We start from the raw sequence: 18,530 nt of genomic DNA on the forward strand, positions 1-18,530 counted from the left end.
TAGGTCGTGGAAATCCAAAACGACACCTTGTATAAGATTGTCCTTTATGTCTGGATCTTTGATGACAATACTTGCCACTTCTGTGTGTTTGAAACCATAGAACTTGTTGTCTTAGGCCTTTATCATCATTAGGCCACCACCGGTATAGCGGTCTGAACCGCCAAGTTCGTAATGAGCCCCATAGGGGGTTATTCTAACTTTGGAGGAGGTGGTAATCCGTCCCAAATGTGACGGATTTACCACCAGCCGTATTACGAGTTCCATAGGATATAATGGACTCGTAATACGGCTGGTGGTATATCCGTCAGTTTACCGTCACTTTTGGGACGGATTACCACTTCCTCCAAAGTTAGAATAACCCCCATAGTCTGCTAGGCGAGACCTAAAAATGCTTGTTTTGCCTCGGCATTAAGAAAAACATGCGGTGATGAGCCAATATATTTGGCTATTCCATAAATGAAAGTGATTCTTTAATGCCTGGCAAATTCGTGCATGTCAATGGGTGTAAGTGGGTTAATGTGTGCATGAGGCAATGGCGGTGGCAAGGTCAGTCTGGTCTGTGTCAGTCAGTCATTGCCCGACAGGCTGGACTGACAGGTCAGTGTTTGGGCCAAAGCCCCAAAAATCCATGCAGTCTTCCTTACCTTGAAAACTACTTACAGAGCATGCTGCCTTAATTTGCAAACATGTGTCACATTGTAATTCCTAATGGGTGCCCTGTTATTTTGGGCTCAAGTCTATTTTCTTTCCCAGTCATTATGGTTTGGGGTGCATGGATGGACAAATGAGTGAATGCCTGAGTACATGATGAATTAGTAGGTAAATAAGTGAATTTAAGGATAAATGGGTAAGTGCATTGAAGAGTGGTTAAATGAATGTGGACACATAACATTATTATTACAGGTTGATGCAGAAATAGCAGTAGTGATAATATCATAAGATTCCAAGAATTGCCAATATTATAACAACTTTAACATTATGCCAGGGTCAAATGGACAATGTGTTACGAATTCCACCCATTATGGCAATGCAATTAATATGCATGAGTGGGTACCATTATGTTGAGAATGTTCATAATATAAGGGATAAAGTACTCCCAGCTGTACATTATAAGGATATTGAAAATCACAGAAGAGTTTCATAACCATATAGAGGAACAAGGTCGAAGGCCGAATTTCCTATATGAGGTTCTAGAACTCAGAGGTGACTTTCAATATTCTCATAATGTACGCCAGGGGGTACTTTATTCCATGTATTACATGGCCCCATCGTCACCTTTCTCATAAACCACTGAAACCTTAGTGCTTAGCTCTTTCCTATGAAAGAGAGAACGTGTTTGCAAAAATTAACAATAAAAGTAAAACCTCTAGCGCAAAATTAAACACATCAAAAATATGTTAAAAAATAAACATGTTCTCTCAGCTTTTCATTGCTGGTCGAACAATAGAGCAGCAGAAAGAAAAGCAATGTACTTTTGTTGCTTTAAACCGTTGCTTCAAATATGCTCCGTGACCTGACCTGCCTTTCAACTCAGCTGCAGGCTCTGGCAGCAGACATTGTGACAACAGAACCTGACTAACAGCTTATAACGTGTGCGTCACAAGTTGCTGATTATAAAGAAATTAGAGACTGGCATTTATGTTAGTTCAGAATCCCATGTATCATAGGTAAATAATTTCCTCTACTAAACATGTTCAGATTTGCCCCATCACTTAGTAACATTAACTGCATTTTAAGATTTGTCTAATTATTTTGTACTTCTTACTGCATGTTTAAATTTGTCCTATAAATCAGTAGTTATTGGTGCATATAAATTGTTCGATTTAGTATATAGCATCAAGGTGTCTACACACCTGCACCTAGATTAGAAAGTGTGCACGATGAACATTGTTTCCTTTGTGAATGGCAGGGGACAGAGTTTGGGTGGATCTGGTGAGCAAATGGATTATTTACATCAATTGCACACTATTGTATGACTTTTTTGAGAGGTCTCCTTTTCTGATGTGACAGTATAGTGTTAACTACGAAAGGCAGCATGTCAAACGAGTTTATACTACATTGGGAATTAAAGCACAGAACAGAGGATGCAATACTGGGAGCAAGGAGATTATTTGTTAATCAAGTTTTTTTAAAGATGCAAAATAGTAACAATAGTTTATGTAGGTTAGTAAATTGAGCCCACTTCTCAGGATTAAGTCAACAGCTAGCAGCCATGTGTGCATAACGACCTTGCATAAATTAAGACAATGTACACATTTCACTGGGCCTACCACCCTTTTTTGCAAAAATGCAGTGTCTGTGATGCCTTTGGATAAACAATCATGCTCGTGGGAGAATGAACGTGATATCTATAGAGAATCACAAGGTTTCTTTCTTTGTTGCTGTATGAGTTGGAGTTTTCTGTAAGTCCAAGAAGGGGGGTTGGGAGCACACTGCCTAGCACAGTTCACCCCTTTGCATCCTGGTAAATGCAGTTCACAGTTAGCGCTTACTTGGAAATTATCTGTAGTTTTTCACCAAAAGTGGTGCAGACATTGATGTATATCTCTAGACATTTGTTTCTGGGGTTAGCCCTTCGTCAGTAGAGAGTAGAGAACAAAGAAAATTAATCTGGGGTTGCTGGAAATGTTGCCAAAATCCTCCCAGGTCAAGAACCACTCACTGGCACACAGGTGACTCTCCAAAGCTCATCAGCTCACTGGCTCTAGGGAGCCTTTTAAACAGGAAGGGGGGTTGGGAGCACACTGCCTCACATCCCAGTACAGTTTGCCCCTTTGCATCCTGGTAAATGCATTTCACAGTTAGCGCTTACTTGGAAATTATCTGTAGTTTTTCACCAAAGTTGGTGCAGACATTGCTGTATATCTCTAGAAACTTGTTTCTGGGTTTAGCCCTTCCTCAGTAGAGAGTAGAGAACAAAGAAAATTAATCTGGGGTGGCTGGAAATGCTGCCAAAATCCTCTCCGGTCAAGTACACGTGTGCGCTGTGAGAAGCAACACCAACCCTGGAAGAGTCACAGCACCAATTTCATCATAGGGAACCGGAAAGCAGAACTATCCTAACAAAGTGTCATTCTCAATCTTAAACAAAGGTAGTGGGGCGGCCATGACTCCAACAATAAAGCCTGAATGAACGTGACAAAATGAAAACATGAACACACCCCTCAGGCTGTCAGACTCTCCGGTTGTCAAATGGGCAGCCCTGCAGCCGGGAAGCCCCAGGGCTCTCTGTAAGTAAAGCAGCAGGCCGTTCTCCTTACCGCTCAGGCTGCGCCTGCCGTTCCTGAAAGCTTTCTGAATATAGCCAAACCTGCCAGGATACAGAAGCAACCGAAGGGATAGCAGTGGGGGGGAAGTGTGAAGAGTTCTACTTGACTCTTCACTTTCAGATTCAACTCCGCTTATACTGAGCTCCTGTGAAAGGTAGACGTGATGCGCAGACGGTTACATCCATTATCATACTACATGAGCTGTAGCCTCGACCCCCAGCGTCATGGTTAGTGCAGTGGGAGACAGCTAGACCACGGACACAATAATCACCTCATCCTGCAGCGCTTTGCAAGTGCCACACATTGCCTGCATACGTGAGCATTTGGAGGATGCGAGAACGTTATGAAAATGCGTTATTATGACCCACGGTGTGTGGCACTTGACAGGACTGATTTTATCGCACAGGCTGCCCTCACATGAAAGCTTCCTGAATATAGCCAACCCTGCCAGGCGATGGAAACAACGGAGGGGAGGGCAAGGGAGAAAGTAATATGGCTTTTTCAACCACACAGCTTGCACTCTCATAGACTCCACCTAAAAGTGTACTATTGCCGTTTTTTAAATTTGCTTTATATGTTTTATGTCTGTTGATGAACATGTTTTAGCATCCATTGGTTTGTGCATAAGAATGGGACGCCTAATTACTTTTAAGACTTTTGGAAACACTATATTAAGCACCCATCCTCACAACTATAATGTTGTGTGCTTACTTTAAATATTTAATGTAATTTTGTTGAGGCGTCAGAACTGTGTTTTATTTCAGTTGTCCTTGCATTTCAGGCCAGTTTTATGGGCACTGTTCAACATCTACGAATAGAGAATATATTTTCCTCACCTAGTATGGCATATATTCAGATTGAAAAACAAGCACAGGATCTTAAGGTAATAATTTCCCTACATTCTGTTTAACAGTATTGTATTTAAATGAGCGGCTTTATGTTTTCATGTTCTCCAATGTGCCTTGGTTAAAGAAACGTTCTTTGTTGACAAAGTGCCATCGCTCCACCCCTTTTACCCCGAGGCTATTTTTTAATGTTATTTTTATTTTATTATGCACACTTAATATAACACAATATGTGACATCATCGCATCAGAATCAATGAGAATTCCAGGTTAAACTTAAAAATGCCTCAGCAAATCTCATACCTCAACACTGTCTTGAACAGTAGCTTAGGTCTGGTTTAAATGCTCCATTAGCATGTGACATTGTCCGTGACCAATAGAGAGCCAGTCACAAATCTTGAGTTGCCCTGCATACTACCTGAATATAAACAAATTACATTCTCTGACTGCAGTCATGCAGACCCACCTAACGCTCATGGCACAGGAAGCATGCAGCATTTGTATCATATGGTAGCATATCAGCAGATGGGTGGGCCATTTCCGAGATAGTAGTACGAGACACTCATGTGATTACTGATTTTAGTAGCATTAATCAGCTAATGCGACTGGACACTTTTGATTTTATACCATGAATGAAATTAGAGCCGATTGTGTGTGGCGTTTCAGAACTGTTAGCTTAACAGTTCTTAGAAAACAACATGGGGTATCATAAAGATGGTTGCACGTGGCACATCTAACCAGAATTCCTGACGAGTCTCTTATCTGAGTTCTGATTGTCTCAGGCAATCCTGTGTTTATAGCAGAGTATACTTATAAACTTATATAGCTATGAACATTATACTTATGAACTATTTGTTACCCTATAAGACTAATGACCTGGGACTTTGCTGAACCGATATGTGGCCCAGTACTTGTAGATCAAGGCGCTACATAACTAATGGCATCTGTCACTTCTGAACTGATGGTATGGATAACGTCTGTACTGGTGGCATGAAGCACATATATGATGATTACATTGGACAGTCATGAGCTAGTCACAGAAGCAGTAATAAGCAGATTATATGGGATGCCACCGAACTACTGGCAAAGGGGTTCTATGAGATGCTGTCATGGGCAATTCTGAGAAAATGGCAAAGAGCACATTTGTGATGATTGACTTGTTCAAATTGGAGTTTATGTCATGGCAAAATAATGATCTAGTGGCATGGTCGCGGGTGAATTAGGGTACATAAATCAATGTCCATAGCACTAGGTGTGATTATGTCAATTCCAGAACATCGGGAGTCGCTGTACTAATGGGGCCATTACATCACAACCTATCTGTACATATATAATTGTATATAGTGGAGTGTAGAGTCAGTTGCCCCCTATTACAAGTTCACAACCACTGCATGCCATCCTCATTTCTGCAATATGTTTCAAAATGGCACCCACTGTTCTTTGTACATCCTCTCATGTTGGAGTTGTTCCTGCTGCAATAAAAAATGGGCTCTGCTGGCTCTCTTCTGCTCTCTGGCAACAGGGCTGTATTACATCAAATATCTGAAAATACAATGAAACAGAAATGGTGCATGGTTGAACTAACTGAATTGAGTTATTCTGAGTGGATGTCATGAAAGATTTCCTGGCACAATGCCATACTGATTATCTGAACTCCCATGAGAAAATGGCTTGTAGTTCTTCTGAGATGGGATTGCAGTAAAATCCTGACTTGACAGTATGAGAAAATTCCATAATATTGTCATGGTGTAGGTTAATCTGACAGCATGGAACACCTTTTTGAAAACGCCATGAACCAAATCTAAGGTGATGGCTTGGGAAACTTTGAGTTGATTTGCTGGGGCATTTGCAGTATAAGGGCAGCCTGGGCAAGTCTGTGTTGATGTCATGGTGTACTTTTTATCAAAGGACTTAGGGAACCTCTTAGCTAGTTCTCTTGTTGCCATCATCATGTGGGACATTGTAGGAGGCTGGCCTGGCTTGTAGTGGGTACCAAGGGGTACTTACACTCTGTACCAGGTCCAGTTATCCCTTATTAGTGTAGAAGAGGTGTTTCTAGCAGCTTAGGCTGATAGAAGGTAGCTATAGCAGAGCAGCTTAGGCTGAACTAGGAGACATGCAAAGCTCCTACTATACCACTGGTGTCATATGCACAATATCATAAGAAAACACAATACACAGATATACTAAAAATAAAGGTACTTTATTTTTAGGAGAATATGCCAAAAGTATCTCAGTGAGTACCCTCAGTATGAGGATGCCAAATATACACAAGATATATGTACACAATACCAAAAATATGCAGTAATAGCAAAAAGAAGTAATGCAAGCGATGTAAAGTTACAATAGATTGCAATAGGAGCACATAGGTATAGGGGCAACACAAACCATATACTCCAAAAGTGGAATGCGAATCACGAATGGACCCCAAACCTATGTGAGCTTGTAGAGGGTCGCTGGGGCTGTAAGAAAACAGTGAGGGTTAGAAAAATAGCCCACCCCAAGACCCTGAAAAGTAGGTGTAAAGTGCACCTATGTTCCCCAGAGAGCACAGAAGTCGTGATAGGGGAATTCTGCAAGGAAGACCAACACCAGCAATGCAACCAAAGTGGATTTCCAGACAAGAGTACCTGTGGAACAAGGGGACCAAGTCCAAGAGTCGCGACAAAGTCGAGATTGGGCAGATGCCCAGGAAATGCCAGCTGAGGGTGCAAAGAAGCTGCCACCGGATGGTAGAAGCTGTGGATTCTGCAAGAACTTAGAGGGCTAGAAACTTCCCCTTTGGAGGATGGATGTCCCACGTCGTGTAGAAGCTTGCGGAGGTGTTCCCACGCAGAAAGACCACAAACAAGCCTTGCTAGCTGCAAGGGTCACGGTTAGGGTTTTTGGATGCTGCTGTGGCCCAGGAGGGACCAGGATGTCGCCACTTGGATGAGGAGACAGAGGGGGCGCCCAGCAAGTCAGGGAGCCCTCACAAAAGCAGGCAGCACCCGCAAAAGTACCAGAACAGGCACTTGGAAGAGGAGTGAACCTGAGCTCACCCGAAGAAACAAAAGGGAGTCCCACGACGCCGGAGGACAACTCAGGAGGTTGTGCACTGCAGGTTAGAGTGTCGGGGACCCAGGCTTGGATGTGCATGAAGGAAATCCTGGAAGGGTGCAAAGGAGCCCGAGCAGCTGCAAATCACCCGGTACCCAGCAATGCAGTCTAGCGTGGGGAGGCAAGGACTTACCTCCACCAAACTTGGACTGAAGAGTCACTGGACTGTGGGAGTCACTTGGACAGAGATGCTGAGTTCCAGGGACCACGTTCGTCGTGCTGAGAGGGGACCCAGAGGACCGGTGATGCAGTCTTTTGTTGCCTGCGGTTGCAGTGGGAAGATTCCGTTGACCCACAGGAGATTTCTTCAGAGCTCCTAGTGCAGAGAGGAGGCAGGCTACCCCCAGAGCATGCACCACCAGGAAACAGTCGAGAAGGTGGCAGGATCAGCGATACAAGGTTACAGTAGTCGTCTTTGCTACTTTGTTGCGGTTTTGCAGGCGTCCTGAGCAGTCAGCAGTCGATCCTTTGGCAGAAGGTGAAGAGACAGATGCAGAGGAACTCTGATGAGCTCTTGCATTCGTTATCTAAAAAAATCCCCAAAGCAGAGACCCCAAATAGCCAGAAAAGGAGGTTTGGCTACCTAGGAAGGAGGATAGGCTAGCAACACAGGTAAGAGCCTATCAGAAGGAGTCTCTGACGTCACCTGCTGGCACTGGCCACTCAGAGCAGTCCAGTGTGCCAGCAGCACCTCTGTTTCCAAGATGACAGAGGTCTGGAGCACACTGGAGGAGCTCTGGGCACCTCCCCTGGGAGGTGCAGGTCAGGGGAGTGGTCACTCCCCTTTCCTTGGTCCAGTTACGCGCCAGAGCAGGGCTGGGGGATCCCTGAACCGGTGTAAACTGGCTTATGCAGAGATGGGCACCATCTGTGCCCATCAAAGCATTTCCAGAGGCTGGGGAGGCTACTCCTCCCCAGCCCTGACACCTTTTTCCAAAGGGAGAGGGTATAACACCCTCTCTCTGAGGAAGTCCTTTGTTCTGCCTTCCTGGGCCAGGCCTGGCTGGACCCCAGGAGGGCAGAAACCTGTCTGAGGGGTTGGCAGCAGCAGCAGCTGCAGTGAAACCCCGGGAAAGGTACTTTGGCAGTACCCGGGTCTGTGCTAGAGACTCAGGGGATCATGGAATTGTCTCCCCAATGCCAGAATGGCATTGGGGTAACAATTCCATGATCTTAGACATGTTACATGGCCATGTTCGGAGTTACCATTGTGACGCTGTACATAGGTAGTGATCTATGTACAGTTCACGCGTGAAATGGTGTCCCCGCACTCACAAAGTCCGGGGAATTTGCCCTGAATGATGTGGGGGCACCTTGGCTAGTGCCAGGGTGCCCACACACTAAGTAACTTAGCACCCAACCTTTACCAGGTAAAGGTTAGACATATAGGTGACTTATAAGTTACTTATAAGTTACTTAAGTGCAGTGGTAAATGACTGTGAAATAACGTGGACGTTATTTCACTCAGGCTGCAGTGGCATGCCTGTGTAAGAATTGTCAGAGCTCCCTATGGGTGGCAAAAGAAATGCTGCAGCCCATAGGGATCTCCTGGAACCCCAATACCCTGGGTACCCCAGTACCATATACTAGGGAATTATAAGGGTGTTCCAGTATGCCAATGTGAATTGGTGAAATTGGTCACTAGCCTGTTAGTGACAATTTAGAAAGCAGAGAGAGCCTAACCACTGAGGTTCTGGTCAGCAGAGCCTCAGTGAGACAGTTAGTCATCACACAGGGAACACATACAGGGCACACTTATGAGCACTGGGGCCCTGGCTGGCAGGGCCCCAGTGACACATACACTAAAACAACATATATACAGTGAAATATGGGGGTAACATGCCAGGCAAGATGGTACTTTCCTACACAACCCCCCCAAACGAAGGACAATAAGACTAGCCATGACCTGATGAGTCTTCATTGTATAAGTGGAAATATCTGGAGAGTCTATCTGTATTGGAGTGGGTACTCCCAGGTCTATGTTCCACTGTATAGTCCATTCCCTGTAGAGATATGGACCACCTCAACAATTTAAAGTTTTCACCTTTAATTTGTTTTAGCCAAAGTAGAGGTTTGTGGTCTGTCTGAACAATGAAGTGAGTGCCAAACAGGTATGGCCTCAACTTCTTCAGTGCCTAGACCACAGCAAAGGCCTCCCTCTCTATGGCAGACCAACGCTTTTCTCTAGGGGTCAACCTTCTGCTGATAAAAGCAACAGGTTGATCCTGGCCCTCAGAACTGAGTTGTGATAAGACTGCCCCTACCCCTAATTCAGATGCATCAGTTTGAACAATGAATTTCTTGGAGTAACATGGGCTTTTTAGGACAGGTGCAGTGCACATGGCCTGTTTCAGCTCCTCAAAAGCTTTCTGACAGCTAGCTGTCCACAATACCTTTTTAGGCATTTTCTTGGAGGTGAGGTCATTAAGTGGGGCTGCAGTGGAGCCATAGTTCTTAATGAACCTCCTGTAATACCCAGTGAGGCCTAAGAAGGCTCTCACCTGGGTCTGAGTTGTAGGGGGAACCCAATCTATGATAGTTTGGATTTTCCCCTGAAGTGGTGCAATCTGTTCTCCACCTACCAGGTGTCCCAGATAAACCACTTTCCCCTGCCCTATCTGGCACTTCGAAGTATTAATAGTGAGGCCTGCCTTTTGCAGGGTCTCCAAAACTTTCCACAGGTGGACCAGGTGATCATCCCAGGTGGAGCTAAAGACAGCTATATAATCTAGATATGCTGCACTAAAAGCCTCCAACCCTTGCAGGACTGTATTCACCAACCTCTGAAAAGTAGCAGGTGCATTTTTCAAACCAAAGGCCATTACTGTGAATTGGTAGTGCCCTCCAATAGTCAAAAATGCAGTTTTTGCTTTAGCATCCTCTGATACCTTGATCTGCCAATACCCTGCAGTCAAATCAAAGGTGCTTAGATACTTGGCAGATGCCAGTGTATCTATGAGCTCATCTGCCCTGGGTATAGGGTGAGCATCAGTTTTAGTTACCTGGTTGAGACCTCTGTAATCTACACAAAACCTCATTTCCCTTTTTCAATCTTTGGAATGAGGCTTTGGTACAAGCACCACAGGAGAAGCCCATGGGCTTTCAGAATGTTCAACCACTCCCAGTTCAAGCATTTTCTGAACCTCTTGTTTTATGCAGTCCCTGACATGGTCAAGCTGCCTATAGATCTTACTTTTGACAGGCATGCTGTCTCCAGTATCTATAGTGTGCTCACACCAAGAAGTAGTGCCTGGCACAGTAGAAAAGAGTTCAGAAAACTGACCCAGGAGATTTATGCAGTGGTCTTTCTGCTCAGCAGTAAGACAGTCTGCCAAAACTACACCTTCCACTAGAGCATCTTGTTCTGTGGAAGAGAAGAGATCAGGGAGAGGGTCACTCTCTTCTTCCTGTCCTTCATCTGTTGCCATGAGCAGGGTGAGATCAGCCCTGTCATAGTAGGGTTTCAGGCGATTGACATGGAACACCCTAAGGGGACTCCTGGCAGTGCCCAAGTCAACCAAGTAGGTGACTTCTCCCTTCTTTTCAACAATGATGTGGGGTCCACTCCATTTGTCTTGGAATGCTCTTGGGGGCTCAGGCTCCAAGACCCACACCTTCTGTCCTGGTTGGTACTGAATCAGAACAGCCTTCTGGTCATGCCATTGCTTTTGGAGCTCTTGGCTGGCCTGAAGGTTTTTATTGGCCTTTTTCATGTACTCAGCCATTCTTGATCTTAGGCCGAGTACATAGTCCACTATGTCTTGCTTAGAAGCTTTTAAAGGTTGTTCCCAACCCTCCTTTACAAGTGTTAGAGGACCTCTTACAGGGTGTCAAAATAGGAGTTCAAAGGGGCTGAAGCCCACTCCTTTCTGGGGTACCTCCCTGTAAGCAAAAAAGGAGGCAAGGTAATAGGACATCCCATCTCCTCCTGAGTTTTTCAGGGAGTCCCATTATCATTCCTTTGAGAGTTTTATTAAACCTCTCTACCAGTCCATTCGTTTGTGGATGATAAGGTGTGGTGAATTTGTATGTTACACCACATTCTTTCCACATGGCCTTCAAGTATGCAGACATAAAGTTTCTACCCCTGTCTGATACCACCTCTTTTGGGAAACCCACCCTGGAAAAGATTCCCAGGAGGGCTTTTGCCACTGCAGGTGCTGTAGTGGTCCTTAGAGGAATTGCTTCAGGATATCTTGTGGCATGGTCCACTACCACCAAGATAAACCTATTGCCTGAAGCAGTAGGAGGGTCAAGGGGGCCAACTATGTCAACCCCTACCCTTTCAAAGGGAACCCCAACCACAGGCAGTGGAATAAGGGGAGCCTTTGGTGTGCCACTAGTCTTGCCACTGGCTTGGCAGGTCACACAGGACTTACACAAGTCTTTTGTGTCCTCTGACATTCTAGGCCAATGAAACAGGGGGACAAGCCTTTCCCATGTTTTAATTTGCCCTAAATATCCAGCCAAGGGAATGTTGTGTGCCAGAGTTAGGAGGAACTCTGGTCATTCCCCTGCAATACAGAATCTCCTGGCTGCTCCATATTTTGGGTCCCTTGCCTCTGTATACAAGAGGTTGTCCTCCCAGTAAACTCTGTGAGTCACTGACATCCCCATTTTGCTGTTTGACAGCTTGCTGTCTTAGACCCTCTAATGTGGGACAGGTTTGCTGAGCCACACTCAGCTCCTCCCTGGCAGGCCCCCCTCCACCCAAAAGCTCAGCAGTGTCTGCTTCCAGCTCCTCTGGTGAAGGTTCTGCACAGGGGGGAAATTCTTCTTCCTCAGAAGTAGAATCCTCTGTAGAGGGAGGGATAGTGGGTAGGGATTTACCCTTGCTAACCCTAGCTTTAGGGAGCACTTGGTCCATTGTTCCAGGATCCAAGTCACCCTGTCCTTTTTGCTTTTTGGCCTGAGCCCTTGTCAAAGCAAAAATATCCCCAAGAATGCCCAGCATTGCTGCATGAGCCTCCAACTCCACTTCTGCCCAAGCTGATGTCTCTAAATCGTTCCCTAGTAGACAGTCTACAGGTAAATCTGAGGCAACCACAACTTTCTTTGGACCAGTAACCCCCCCCCCCCCCCTCCCCCCATTTGAGATTCGCAACAGCCATGGGGTGGCTAAGAGTGCTGTTATGAGCGTCTGTCACTTGGTACTGGTGACCAAGTAGGTGTTGTTCAGGGTGTACCAGCTTCTCTATTACCATGGTAACACTGGCACCTGTGTCCCTGTAGGCCTGAACCTCAACACCGTTTATTAGGGGAAGTTGCTTGTACTTATCCATATTAAGGGGACAAGCAACCAAGGTGGCCAAATGAATGGCACCTTCAGAAACTAACACAGCCTCTGTGGTCAAGCTACTCCCTTGGATTGGCTATTAGTAGGTTTGCTCCCACCACCACTGCTATTACTAGGGGCACTAGGTGTAGCAGTAGGGGTTGTGGTAGTGGGAGGCTTGGTGTTTTTCTTTGGACAACTGGCATCAGTTGTCCAATGGCCTTTTACCTTACATAAATAGCACCATGGTTTCTTTACTTGATTAGAAGAGGATTTGGACCCACCACCCCCACCAGAGTGTTTTTGTGGGCTTGATGAAGACTCCTTTTTAGATTTGTCCCCACCCTTGTCAGAAGGCTTACCATTATTCTTCTTGCCATCCTTGTCACCCCCGTATGAACTTTTCTGTTCACTCTTGTTCTGACCCATTTGTCTGCCTTCTTTCCCAATTCTTGGGGAGAGGTCAGATCTGAGTCCACTAGATATTGGTGTAACAAATTAGACACACAGTTATTCAGAATATGCTCTCTCAGGATCAGATTATACAGGCTTTCATAGTCAGAAACTCAACTGCCATACTGTATAACCACCCCTCCAAGGCATTCAGTGAATAGTCAACAAAGTCTACCCAGTCTTGTGAGGACTCTTTTCTGGTTTCTCTGAACTTAATCCTGTATTGTTCAGTGGTTAAGCCAAATCCTTCCAAGAGTGCATTCTTCAAAACTGTAAAATTATTGGCATCACTTTCCTTCACAGTAAGGAGCCTATCCCTACCCTTTCCACTGAAAGATAGCCATAGGATAGCAGCCCACTGCCTTTGAGGGACCGCCTGTACAACACAGGCCCTCTCAAGTGCAGCAAACCACTTGTTAATGTCATCCCCCTCCTTGTAAGGGGGAACTATCGTATGCAGATTCCTAGAATCATGCTCTTTCACAGGATTACTATCTGGAATACTGCTGCTGACACCATGCGGTCCTAACCCCAACCTCCGTCTTTCTTTTTCTAAGTCTAAAGATTCCCTGTCTAGAGCCAGCTGTTGCTGTTTAAGCTTCAGCCTGGACTCTTCCACTCTCAATCTATTGAGTTCCCTTTCTAACAATCTGTCATCAGGGTGGGTGGGTTGGGCATGCTTTGACACAGAAGAATGATGTGAATGAACAGAGGGAGACCCATCCCTAACAGTTGGCATCCTAACAACCTGGCCTGCAGGAATAACATCCCTACTGTGATGTGAACTCACATTAGTACCAGCTATGCTAGGTGGTCTGCTATGGGGCAGGTTGGGAAGGTCACCATCTAACACTCTTCTCCTAACTTCTCAATGGATGTGCCAGCTCAGGCCTTATCATTCTCAATAAGCATGTTAGATAACAATTCTCTAGAGGGATTCTTCCCCACCCCTAAACCTCTATCAATGCAGAGACTCCTCAAACCCTTCCAGTTAAGGTGGTCATAAACTGAGCTGACCAGATCAAGAGAAGGTCCTACATCAGACATGATAGAAAAAGGTTTAGGGACAGATAAAAGAAAGAAAACGTTTCAGGACTTTTTAAGGAAACAGAAAAAAAAACTTTTTCAACTTTTAGAAACTTTTTGAAAGTTTAGAAGTACTTTTCAGCACTTAGCAAATAGTGTAAGAGAAGAAAAGCAAAACCTTTTGGTTAGGTGTACATACACTGAACTTGTTTTGTATATTTTTCTCTTATGAAAAGCACAAAATGACAAAGTGGTAAGTAGTTGCAAGTACTTATCCCACCGCTGCACAACCAATGTAGGAGGCTGGCCTGGCTTGTAGTGGGTACCAAGGGGTACTTACACTCTGTACCAGGTCCAGTTATCCCTTATTAGTGTAGAAGAGGTGTTTCTAGCAGCTTAGGCTGATATAAGGTAGCTATAACAGAGCAGCTTAGGCTGAACTAGGAGACATGCAAAGCTCCTACTATACCACTGGTGTCATATGCACAATATCATAAGAAAACACAATACAGAGATATACTAAAAATAAAGGTACTTTATTTTTAGGACAATATGCCAAAATTATCTCAGTGACTGCCCTCAGTATGAGGATGCCAAATATACACAAGATATATGTACACAATACCAAAAATATGCAGTAATAGCAAAAGGAAGTAATGCAAGCAATGTAAAGTTACAGTAGATTGCATTAGTAACACATAGGTATAGGGGCAACACAAACCATATATTCCAAAAGTGGAATGCGAATCACAAATGGACCCCAAACCTATGTGAGCTTGTAGAGGGTCACTGGGGCTGTAAGAAAACAGTGAGGGTTAGAAAAATTGCCCACCCCAAGACCCTGAAAAGTAGGTGTAAAGTGCACCTATGTTCCCCCGAGAGCACAGAAGTCGTGATAGGGGAATTCTGCAAGGAAGACCAACACCAGCAATGCAACCAAAGTGGATTTCTGGATGAGAGTACCTGTGGAACAAGGGGACTAAGTCCAAAAGTCGCGACAAAGTCGAGATTGGGCAGATGCCCAGGAAATGCCAGCTGAGGGTGCAAAGAAGCTGCCACCGGATGGTAGAAGCTGTGGATTCTGCAAGAACTTAGAGGGCTAGAAACTTCCCCTTTGGAGGATGGATGTCCCACGTTGTGTAGAAGCTTGCAGAGGTGTTCCCTTGCAGAAAGACCGCAAACAAGCCTTGCTAGCTGCAAGGGTCGCGGTTAGGGTATTTGGATTCTGCTGTGGCCCAGGAGGGACCAGGATGTCGCCACTTGGATGAGGAGACAAAGGGGACGCCCAGCAAGTCAGGGAGCCCTCACAGAAGCAGGCAGCACCCGCAGAAGTACCAGAACAGGCACTTGGAAGAGGAGTGAACTGGAGCTCACCCGAAGATACAAAAGGGAGTCCCACGACGCCGGAGGACAACTCAGGAGGTTGTGCACTGCAGTTCAGAGTGTCGGGGACCCAGGCTTGGCTGTGCATGAAGGAAATCCTGGAAGGGTGCACAGGAGCCGGAGCAGCTGCAAATCACCCGGTACCCAGCAATGCAGTCTAGCGTGGGGAGGCAAGGACTTACTTCCACCAAACTTGGACTGAAGAGTCACTGGACTGTGGGAGTCACTTGGACAGAGTTGCTGAGTTCCAGGGACCACGCTTGTTGTGCTGAGAGGGGACCCAGAGGACCGGTGATGCAGTCTTTTGTTGCATGCGGTTGCAGGGGGAAGATTCAGTTGACTCACGGGAGATTTCTTCAGAGTTCCTAGTGCAGAGAGGAGGCAGGCTACCCCCAGAGCATGCACCACCAGGAAACAGTTGAGCAGGCGGCAGGGTCAGCGATACAAGTTTGCAGTAGTCGTCTTTGCTACTTTGTTGCGGTTTTGCAGGCGTCCTGAGCAGTCAGCGGTCAATCCTTTGGCAGAAGGTGAAGAGAGAGATGCAGAGGAACTCTGATGAGCTCTTGCGTTCGTTATCTAAAAAATTCCCCAAAGCACAGACCCTAAATAGCCAGAAAAGGAGGTTTGGCTACCTAGGAAGGAGGATAGGCTAGCAACACAGGTAAGAGCCTATCAGAAGGAGTCTCTGATGTCACCTGCTGGCACTGGCCACTCAGAGCAGTCCATTATGCCAGCAGCACCTCTGTTTCCAAGATGGCAGAGGTCTGCAGCACACTGGAGAAGCTCTGGGCTCCTCCCCTGGGAGGTGCAGGTCAGGGGAGTGGTCACTCCCCTTTCCTTTGTCCAGTTTCGCGCCAGAGCAGGGCTGGGGGATCCCTGAGCTGGTGTAGACTGGCTTATGCAGAGATGGGCACCATCTGTGCCCATCAAAGCATTTCCAGAGGCTGGGGGAAGCTACTCCTCCCCAGCCCTGACACTTTTTTCCAAAGGGAGAGGGTATAACACCCTCTCTCTGAGGAAGTCCTTTGTTCTGCATTCCTGGGCCAGGCCTGGCTGGACCTCAGGAGGGCAGAAACCTGTCTGAGGGGTTGGCAGCAGCAGCAGCTGCAGTGAAACCCCGGGAAAGGTACTTTGGCAGTACCCGGGTCTGTGCTAGAGACTCAGGGGATCATGGAATTTTCTCCCCAATGCCAGAATGGCATTGGGGTGACAATTCCATGACCTTAGACATGTTACATGGCCATGTTCGGAGTTACCATTGTGACGCTGTACATAGGTAGTGACCTATGTACAGTGCACCTGTGAAATGGTGTCCCCGCACTCACAAAGTCTGGGTAATTTGCCCTGAACGATGTGGGGGCACCTTGGCTAGTGCCAGGGTGCCCACACACTAAGTAACTTAGCACCCAACCTTTACCAGGTAAAGGTTAGACATATAGGTGACTTATAAGTTACTTAAGTGCAGTGGTAAATGGCTGTGAAATAACGTGGACGTTATTTCACTCAGGCTGCAGTGGCATGCCTGTGTAAGAATTGTCAGAGCTCCCTATGGGTGGCAAAAGAAATGCTGCAGCCCATAGGGATCTCCTGGAACCCCAATACCCTGGGTACCTCAGTACCATATACTAGGGAATTATAAGGGTGTTCCAGTATGCCAATGTGAATTGGTGAAATTGGTCACTAGCCTGTTAGTGACAATTTAGAAAGCAGAGAGAGCCTAACCACTGAGGTTCTGGTCAGCAGAGCTTCAGTGAGACAGTTAGTCATCACACAGGGAACACATACAGGGCACACTTATGAGCACTGGGGCCCTGGCTGGCAGGGTCCCAGTGGCACATACACTAAAACAACATATATACAGTGAAATATGGGGGTAACATGCCAGGCAAGATGGTACTTTCGTACAGACATTCCTGATAGAATGAGACATTCCTGATTAAGTGACATGGAATACTTGTGACGCTGTAATGAGGCATGTTGGCATGCAACATGTTGGAGTTAATTGTACTTCTAAGTATGGCATGGTTTCATGATGGCCTTTTAACGCAAAGCTTATCTCAGTTAATGACATGGTGCATATTCTCGACTAGTGACATGTGTAAACTTCTGTGCTGATGCCAAAGTATTCTTAAGGTGCTTGCAGGTTATACTGTACAGTTTCTGTGTAGTATAGCATTCATTTGCATGGCATTGTGGAGCTCTTAGGTGTCTTGGTATGGGGACCTCAGGATCTGTTGAAGTGTGTCTGCTAAACCCACCTGGGTGTGATAAGTGGATCTGCTGTTTCAGTTATAATGTGCATATCTGTGTATCCCTTTCCGAGTATGGAAGTTAATATCTGTATGCCCCAGATCATACATTGTGGCCTTCCTGCCCCAATATAATTGCCTCTCTGTACAATGTTTAATATCGGTGTCTCACTTGAGCATCCTTATTGTTGCTTTTTCTAATGTCTGTATTTTTTTTTTTATATATTAACACATTCTGTGTCCTCAAGACAGAGTTTCCTGTCCCAATGTTACTGTACTACCTTCCTCTGTGCCAATATATTATGTCCTTATGTCTGTATATCATTTTTTCTAATGTCAATGTAATTCCTCACCTAGTGTCAATGTGTTTCCCTCTTAAGATTTAGTGTTAGAATGATCATTTATTCCCTCCCTTGGCAAACAGTTCTTTTCTCTTAGTGTTTGTATATTTCCCCCCAACTGTAAAGTGTTCCTTATCCAACATTTAAGCATGTTTAATCCCCAATCTGCAATCTGTGTGATACTAATTGAAAACTCAGTGTAAGCGTATAGCCTGACCTGGTTGTTCATGCATCCCTGTCGCACTGTAGGAGAAATTGAGTTGTTGTAGGTTCATGGGGTCGGGGGGAGTCTGAGTGGAGGATTATGAACAGATCAGGATCAAGCAACAGCCACAATCCATGTCAGGATGGACTACCTTAGACACTAAATGAACCTGAGATTAACCTTCAGGTCATTTGGGACAAAAGGCAATCTGTAAAGTATTTATGAAGCACGCAAACAGTAATAAATTGAAAACACAACTCATGAAAAATCCCAAACCAATTTAGATCAATGGAGTACATGTTAAAAAATAAATTATTTGACACCAAAACGATAAAGATAAAGATCCAATTAGTAGAACTGGAGATAAGAAATTTTAGAAGTTTTGT

At 45.4% G+C, this 18,530-nt stretch overlaps 1 protein-coding gene across 1 annotated transcript in view; it reads left to right on the forward strand.

The window, feature by feature from the left end:
* The window catches only part of LOC138296505 (CD109 antigen-like), a 775,136-nt gene that overhangs the window by 302,478 nt on the left and 454,128 nt on the right, over nt 1–18,530 (forward strand). The window contains exon 12 of the mRNA XM_069235676.1: nt 4,051–4,152. Coding sequence (XP_069091777.1) covers nt 4,051–4,152 — 102 coding nt within the window. The remainder of the gene's footprint in view (nt 1–4,050; nt 4,153–18,530) is intronic.

This window comes from Pleurodeles waltl, chromosome 5 (assembly GCF_031143425.1).
Source record: "Pleurodeles waltl isolate 20211129_DDA chromosome 5, aPleWal1.hap1.20221129, whole genome shotgun sequence".
Classification (NCBI taxonomy): Eukaryota; Metazoa; Chordata; class Amphibia; order Caudata; family Salamandridae; genus Pleurodeles; species Pleurodeles waltl.